We start from the raw sequence: 9,373 nt of genomic DNA, 5'->3' as shown, positions 1-9,373 counted from the left end.
TTGGCATGCGTCAACCTGAGAGCACGGAAAATTTATGAGCTGATCAAAAAGAAGATTTTCGGCTATCTATGATTGTATTAACATCTCTAAAAATTACAAAAGGTGGTAAATTACATGCATATACACCAAGGAAGTATCTCAAAGTATCGATCTCGAGAAATAGACAAAAACTGGTATTTCTTCATTTGTAAACACTGGTCAGCTGTGCTGACCATCCGCCATGTTTGATTATATATAGCAACATATAAACAACCTAGATAATGACCGGATTAAAAAGTCTGCACTTTTTATTGGTCTGCTATAAAATACTTACCATCATCTTCATCATAAATACATATAAAAGACAAAATGACCAATATAGCGATGAGGTCAAAAACATAGAGTCAACATTATTCCAGACAACGAATATTTGGCTAGATCAAGGTCCTATTTTAGAATGGAACATGTCGATTGGTCTTCATAAAAAAGACAACTTAAAATACTGCATCTCGAAAACATCAACACAGTCATTTGGACTCTTTTTATTGATTATTTTATCTGGGGACATCCAACAAAACCCGGGACCCATACGGCACCCATGCGCCATTTGTAGTAAACCTGTAGCAAAAAATCACCAAGGATTGCAGTGCGATGAATGCGATACGTGGGTACATGCAAAATGTGATGGTCTTACTAAAGACGACTACAAGAAATTCCAGAATATCCATAGCTTAGTATTTCAATGTCCACAATGCAGACTCCTGACATTCACAGGCTCTTTCTTCATGAATGAATCGAGCATAGTGAGTACTAGCAACTCGTTCGAAACACTATCAGACTCTGAGAATGAGAATGAAACTCCAACTGAAAACACCAACCACCAAAATATAAATAATTCTAATCACAACCAAATGAAAGTCATGGTTGTAAACTGCAGAAGTCTAATTAGCGACAAGAAAAAGGTAGAACTTCAAAACCTGATCGAAACACACAAACCAGACATTATACTAGGGACAGAATCTCACTTGGACAACACAATAGCCAGTAGTGAAGTATTTCCAGACCAATTCCAGAATCCATACAGAAAAGACAGAAAATTAGGAGAAGGTGGAGTATTTATAGCTGTTGATAACAACTACATCACAACAGAAATATTGACTGGAAGTGATTGTGAAACAGCATGGTGTAAGATCAACACACAGGGACGACAACCCCTATACATAGGTACCTTCTACAGACAGCCATGCAGTTACATAGACAAACTTGAAGAACTTGAAAAATCTATTAATTGCATAATGAACACAAGCCAAAACCTACCAAATGTCATACTAGGAGGAGATTTTAATCTGCCACATATCAACTGGCAAACAAACACTGTAAACACTAACCCACAGTACGGAAAAGCACTAAATGAAAAACTAATTGAAATCTCAAACAACAACGACATGAACCAAATGGTAAATGAGCCAACTAGAGGACAAAACATACTAGACTTACTCATGACAACCAACCCAGGACTTGTAACCAATATTGAAGTACATCCTGGAATGAGTGACCACCAAGTAGTCATAGCAAATATAGATATGAAGGCAAAGACATCAAAAAAGAAACCCAGACTGGTGCACCTATTTAAAAAGGGCGATATGAACGGACTCAAAGAAAACATTCAAGAAAACTTTACAACAAGAATGAACAACATGGAAGAAAACACCGTAGAAGAAAACTGGACATACTTTAAAAAGATCATACTACAATCAACCAAAGAATTCATCCCACAGAAGACTATAGGTAGTAAACAACATGTTCCATGGATCTCTACACATATTAAAAGACTGATACGACGCAGACAGCGAAGATACAATGCTGCTAAAAAACATAACACCAAGAAAAACTGGAATAAGTACAAACAGATGAGAGACCTTGTGAAGAAGACAATGAACGAGGCCCACGACAACTATGTTACACAAATCCTAAATCAAGAGGACGAAGAAAACCCTAAACCAAGCCTCGGCAAAAAGTTTTGGAAGTACATAAAATCAAGGAAAAAGGACACAATGGGAATATCCCCCCTCCAGAACAACCTAGGAGAACATATTATTGACAGCAAAGGCAAATCAGAAATATTGAACACTCAATATGATAGTGTCTTCACGACCGAGGATAGCGAAAACATGCCAAACATGGGAACCAGTACAACTCCAAACATCAGAAAGTTACATATCAGACCGGAAGGGGGTTGAGAAACAGCTTAAACTCCTAGACCCAACAAAAGCAAACGGTCCTGACAAAATACCAACTAGAGTTTTGAAAGAAGCACACTGTGAAATTGCACCATTCCTCACAAAAATCTTTGAACAGTCATATGAAAAAGGAGAAGTTCCTGAAGATTGGCGACAAGCAAACATCACAGCCATCTACAAAAAGGGGGACAGAAGTCAAGCAGTAAACTACCGCCCCGTATCGTTAACCACCATATGTTGTAAAGTCATGGAACACATTATCTACAAGCACATCATGGAACATCTTGAAGAACATCTCGTCCTATCCGACTTTCAACACGGATTTAGACGTAACCGATCATGCGAAACACAACTCATTAACACCATAGAAACAGTGGCAAGAGAACTGGACATTCGAGGACAAATAGACATGCTTATCCTTGATTTTTCGAAAGCGTTCGATACAGTTCCCCACCAAAGACTTCTGAAGAAAATGGCATACTATGGGATAACATACAACACTCTACTATGGATTTCTGCATGGCTCACTCACCGACACCAGAGAGTATGTCTAGATGGAGAAACCAGTGAGAACAAACCAGTACGATCAGGAGTTCCACAGGGTACAGTATTAGGACCACTTTGTTTCTTGATATACATCAACGATATGGGAGAAACAATATCATCAAAATCAACCCTACGTCTATTTGCTGACGACTCGCTACTATATCGATCCATCAAGGGTAGTGAGGACAGCTTACAACTACAAAAAGATCTAACAGAACTGACTAAATGGGCAGAGAAGTGGCAAATGACATTCCACCCAGCTAAATGCTACACACTGAGGGTAACAAGAAAGAAAAATCCAACAATAAGAGAGTATGAAATGATGGGACAACAACTAACCACAGTACACCAATATCCATACCTCGGAGTCGAGTTGTCAGAAGACCTCAGTTGGGATCCACACATCAAGGAAGTAATCACAAAATCAAATCGAGTACTAGGTTTCCTAAGACGTAATATCTCGAAGTGTCCACATGACATCAAAGCGCAGGCCTATACATCGCTAGTGCGCCCACATCTCGAGTACGCCTCTGCAGTATGGGATCCGTATCGAAAACATCACATAGACTCCCTAGAAATGGTCCAAAGAAGAGCTGCCAGATTTGCGACATCAACATACAGTCGAGAACCAGGGACAGTCACCAACATCATGAAAACCCTAGAATGGCAAACATTAGAAACTAGACGGAAATCCAGTAGACTATGCATGTTCTACAAAGCAACACACGGAAAGGCGGCAGTCAATATACCATCTTACGTGAGAAGACCATCTACCTCAACAAGACAATACCATCCAGAAAAATTCACTCAGATCAGTACTTCCACAGATGCCTACAAATACAGCTACATACCACGCACCATCACCGACTGGAACAGTCTGCCTCCTGAAGCCTTCCAAGCCACATCTCTGGAATGCTTCAAGGAGCAACTTCGGAGACTGCAGCTGTAAACTGAAACCACCTGTTTTTATCCAATTTTAATTGCACTTGTAAATACTGAGCACGCAGGTTGACGTTTGCACAGCAGTATCTGCGTTATGGATTTCCACTGCAGATCAATAGTATAGATGTAGATGTAGAGATCAGATACTAATAATTATAACCTGCGAAACTTTCTTTTCTTTCAAGTTACAATTGCAACAACTGTATTTTCATAATGTAAAACCTCCTATAGGTACTATTTTTATGGAGATAGACTGCTATCTGTATTACATGCAAGGCTACGTAACAAGTGCAGTGCACTTAGCGCAGATTTAAACAAGGCCAATTTAGTACATGATGCATATTATGCATGTGGGTACCCTAGTGCAAGTGTTGAACACTATTTATTATATTGTAATAACTTTGCATCGCAAAGAAATGTTATGCTTCCTGAACTAACCCACTTAGACATTCCTGTTACAATTGATTTGTTATTGTTTGGTAATGACAACTTAGACAATGGATTTCAATTATTGAAGTTAAAACAAAAACGATACTTACATTAAATGTATGTTCTTGTCATCCCTTTATCCGCACTTTTAACGTCAGAATTTAATGTCCGTATCACAATTATATATATTCACAATATTGCATGTTACTTTTTCAACTTATCCAGGTAAATATTATAGAAAGTCATTTAAAAACACACTAGTAACAGTAGGTGTTTTCCCTTTAGACGGATCGTTTGGGTGTGTTTGATTATTCAAAAGAAGAACGTTTGATATCCTTTGAGCCGTTTCTATTATTTTTTGTGTATAAATATAATAATAACAATAGTTGTGATTTATTCAATTATTTTTCATGCCTTCATGCTTATTAGAAAAATACAAATTTATGTAATGTGCTATATAAATATAATGTATATTCATGTATATTATGGAGAAGACGGTATTAAGTTGAAAAACTTGTGTCTAATCCATTTGTTTTTAACAATAAAATATGTTTAAACTAAACAAAATTCTCTATATAAACACCATGCATTTTCAGTCCTGTTATCTATGATGAGTTTATTTCACTAAAACAAATGACCTATCTAGAACGTACCGAAAATCATTAATTCCAACATATCTGGTGACGGTAATTCACGATATATAATGTAAGGGGAAATGTCGATATGTCAGATACTTTAACAAACAAAATTATTACCAATAAGAGTGCTAGATTTATAAGTAGAAATAATCCTTTTACTAAACAAATTGAAATAAAATACTATAAACGATAATTATATTACGTATTCAACATTTATAATTGATATGCGTGGTTGTTGCTTAAATAATTTCCTGGTCTGTCCAACGAACCGCACAATATCAAGAATGGCGGAAGGCTGTAATTCAAAGTGCGGAATATGTCAGTCTTGTTTTATAGAACCTAAACTTTTAGACTGTTATCATACTTTCTGCTCACCATGTCTTTAGAAACTACATGTGAGAGATAGTAAGATAGTTTGTCCGTTATGTAAAACAAATATATCTTTACCGGATAATGGAGTTAGTGGTATAAAACCTTATCCTCACAAATTAGATTATGCGACCGAAGTAAATGCACAAATGGATTCATGCGAGCTATGTGATGAACAAAATATATCAGTGTCGAAATGTTTAGAATGCAAAATCAATTTATGCAGTAACTGTCAAAATTACCATGGAAAATTGAAAGCATCGAAGAATCATACAATTGACCCTATGCAAAAAAATAAATCAGAGGAAGAAGATCAGTCGTGTGCGAATGATAAACAAAAATGCAAAGACCATTGCAAGGAATTTATCTTTTTCTGTAAACCATGTAACTGCTTTTTGTGCATCGAGTGTTCAAAAGGATACCATCGTCGCCATCAACTTGAAAACTTATCTTTGTTACTTCAAAGTAAAAAGGAAAAGTTATTAGTCAGAATCGCTAGCTTCAAAGCCAGAGTTTCTTTTCTACAAAATACTGCGGATATGGTACGATTAAAGGAAAGTAACTATGACAAGCACTGTCTCGTGCTGAAACGAGATGTAAAAGAACATGCCACAAGTTTAAAAGGTCGGTTTTGTAGTTCCGTCGATGAACTTACAAATAAAAACTAAGACACTATCGACGATATAAAGACGAAAGATATAAAAGAACTTGAAAAATACTTAGATGAAATCGAAACTGGAAAAATGTCGTTATCAGGTTTAACAATGGTTGCAGAGGATTTTATTAATAAATCGTCGGATACACACTTCATTGCAGACTTTTCCGACATCGGAAAACGTCTTGATAACGAGTTGTCTAAAGCTGTAAGTAACTTTCCATCTATCCACGATTTAAATTTTGAAACGAAAGATGTCGCTAAAGATATTATAGAAAACATATTTGGAAAGGTTACTGCTACAGTAAAGAAAATTGAAACAACGCCAACGTATCCAAATTTACCGTTACCTGAACTAGGTAAGATATCAGTACATAAAGCAGAGAAGTTATCCGAATTCGGCCTTGAGAATGCAATCCTAGACATTGTTCCAGCCGAAAATGACAATGCCTGGATATTAACCGATACCGGTATCAGTCTGTTTAGCTGCAAAGGTATATCAGAGACAAAAAGAGATATACCAAACACACTTCCTCACACAACACGTATTGTTAGGAAATATGAAAATGAGATATGGCTTTGGGATGGAGATTCCATTTTCAAAAAGGCACAAACAAGGTATCATGAGTATGAAAAATGCTTCAAAGTTCCATTTAAGAATGCTTTATTCTGTTGTGCAGTTCGCAATGGCAACGCATATGTGTATAACGAAACGGAAACACAATTTTATGAGTTATCAGGAAAATACTCCGTCCACAATAAAATTGAAATTGAGGATTTTTTGAAAATAATCAGAGGTAGAAAAGATACGAACTTCAGGCACATACCATACAACAGGAATTACAAAAACCATAAAGTCACACGTGTAGCTATGAAACAATCAAAACATTTAAATTTTGTTATTTCTTTCTGCGAGGATGTCGTTCTTTTTACAGATGAACACTTTAAATTTCTTAATACTTTTAAAAAATCAGGAGCGGAATTTAAAGCTATCGCTACGGACAATTATGGAAATGTTTTTCTGGCTGACAGCAAAAATGGTTTTGTCTATATGTTATCAGAAAATGGCGTTTTTCAGAAAAATTTGTTGAGTGAAAATGAAGGTATTTCTAATACCACTGACATGATAGTAGATGAATGTGGACATCTGTGGCTTGTTGGATCATCTAAATCCATAAAAGTATTTGCGTACCAGTGATAAATACGACTGAGCCTACGGTTTAAATAAAATCAGATAAAATTAAATGTCTATATTCCTAATTAAAGGGGCCATATATATAATAGTATAATCAATACAAATCACAAAGTTCAAACAATATTCACGCAAACAGCACATACAATCTAACATACATACTGATTGTTGATGGTTGAAAATGACTGAGACAAAATTAATATATAGACTTATACACGAGAGTAGGGAGCCAGTACAAAGAGGGATAACTCTATTTGTTTATCAACTTGTGTCCTTTTCTTCCTGTGTCAACGGGACATTTTTATTTAGATACAAACTAAAATATGTATTTAAATCGAAATCTTTATTTGTTATTATCCAGATAAACAAAACTTTCAAGATTGATGTTTCTGAAACTAAGAAACTTTTGAAATAAATTTTGTAAGATTTCCAATCGTGGTGAACTATAGAGTGCACTATAAAACAAAATGCAGTTCATTTTCTGTCAGTTATGCAAAGAGTGTTGACATAGCCTTTTACACCTGGTATGACAGATTCCAGATTCTTTATTTCTTATAAAACCAAATTAATAGTATAAAGAAAGATATTTCTACATATAATAACTTACAGATTCTGTGCATGACAAGTTTGTACAAACCGAGCAACAAGGATGAGAGATTGGTGATCAACCTGGAGAACATACTTCTTTATTGATAATTCTGATTAATTTACCCAAATTTTTCAATACCCAATTTTTGTTGTTGAAATAAATAAAGTGTCGAATTTCAAAACATTTACTCGGCTTACATAGAAAGGTTTAAGAAAAGCTCTTCTACTTTCTGTTAGAGCTGTACATTTTAGAATATAGTGGAATTCATTACCTACTAGTATCTCTTGTAAATTACAAAGTACACAGTACCTTCCCTGTCTAATAATTCCACGCCATCTAACGGTTTATTAGGTAACCGATGATTTCCAGTTCTATATCTACATAACGTTATTTAATCTTTATAAGTTAATAAGTCTAAATATTCTTCAAATTCAAAGATTTGTTAAACAGTTTATAACATGGTGCTTTTTGAGAATTTTCCATTTCTGATTTCCAATTTTGAAAATTCATATTTATTCAAGATATTTTTTATACAAATAAACCATTCAAAAGGGTATCCACTATCTTCGTTGAGTTTATAAATATAGAGTTTATAGAATATTTGTCAATTTTCTATCGGAACTTTCCGATAGAAAATTATATATATCCCGGCGAGGGAAGAACCAAAAATTTGCGAAAGCAAATTTACAGATCTAACATTGTTGGGTTGATGTTTAGACGAGTTGTATATATATATATGGAAAGCTCTGTTTTTGAGAGCCCAGGTGGTCGTGTGGTCTAGCGGGACGGCTGCAGTGCAGGCGATTTGGTGTCACGATATCACAGTAGCATGGGTTCGAATCCCGGCGAGGGAAGAACCAAAAATTTGCGAAAGCAAATTTACAGATCTAACATGGTTGGGTTGATGTTTAGACGAGTTGTATATATATATATACGAGTCTAAATTGAAAACTACGTTCAAACCTATGACTGCGTTGAATAAAAACCGCAATTTTTATACGTGTGCATGTCAAACAAATTTCGTTGTAGAAGGGTCTAAAAACAGCACAAACAACATTTTCCAAAAGAGTGAAAAAAGTATATTTAAACAAAACGCATTTGACTAACAGGTCGAACAACTGATGTTCTTTAACCCTGCTGACTGCCATTGGCGATTGCCAAATAAAATTGATCACAGGTTGTAACAAAATGGATCTTATTATAAATTTAATACGTCACAGAAAAAAAAATGTTAACTTGTGGACAGGATGTTGTGCCACAAACATTCGGTGTCAATATTTCTTTAGTACACCATATCCGGATTTCGACAATAAATGTCTCTTCAGTGATGTTAGGGATCGAAACGGTATTTGAAAGGCCATATAAAAAGCACCCTCATTTTTAGAGAAAGTACCCTCATTTTTAGATTAACTCTTGAATTTTAAGAGTCAATATATAGGATGAACGGATCATATAAACCGGAGGGAAAATATGATACATGCCCAAACAAAAAATATAAACGAGTCTAAATTGAAAACTACGTTCAAACCTATGACTGCGTTGGATAAAAACCGCAATTTTTATACGTGTGCATGTCAAACAAATTTCGTTGTAGAAGGGTCTAAAAACAGCACAAACAACATTTTCCAAAAGAGTGAAAAAGTATATTTAAACAAAACGCATTTGACTAACAGGTCGAACAACTGATGTTCTTTAACCCTGCTGACTGCCATTGGCGATTGCCAAATAAAATTGATCACAGGTTGTAACAAAATGGATCTTATTATAAATTTAATACGTCACAGAAAAAAAAAT

At 35.2% G+C, this 9,373-nt stretch overlaps 1 protein-coding gene across 1 annotated transcript; it reads left to right on the top strand.

Annotated features, from left to right (window-relative positions):
* The first annotated feature begins 443 nt into the window (after positions 1-443).
* Positions 444-2,219, top strand: LOC134726250 (uncharacterized). The gene has a single exon (XM_063590650.1). It carries the CDS (start codon positions 444-446, stop codon positions 2,217-2,219), a length of 1,776 nt encoding a protein of 591 aa, XP_063446720.1.
* Positions 2,220-9,373: the final 7,154 nt, after the last annotated feature.

This window comes from Mytilus trossulus, chromosome 7 (genome assembly GCF_036588685.1).
Source record: "Mytilus trossulus isolate FHL-02 chromosome 7, PNRI_Mtr1.1.1.hap1, whole genome shotgun sequence".
NCBI classification, from domain to species: Eukaryota; Metazoa; Mollusca; class Bivalvia; order Mytilida; family Mytilidae; genus Mytilus; species Mytilus trossulus.
This window is presented reverse-complemented; position numbering and strand designations above follow the sequence as displayed.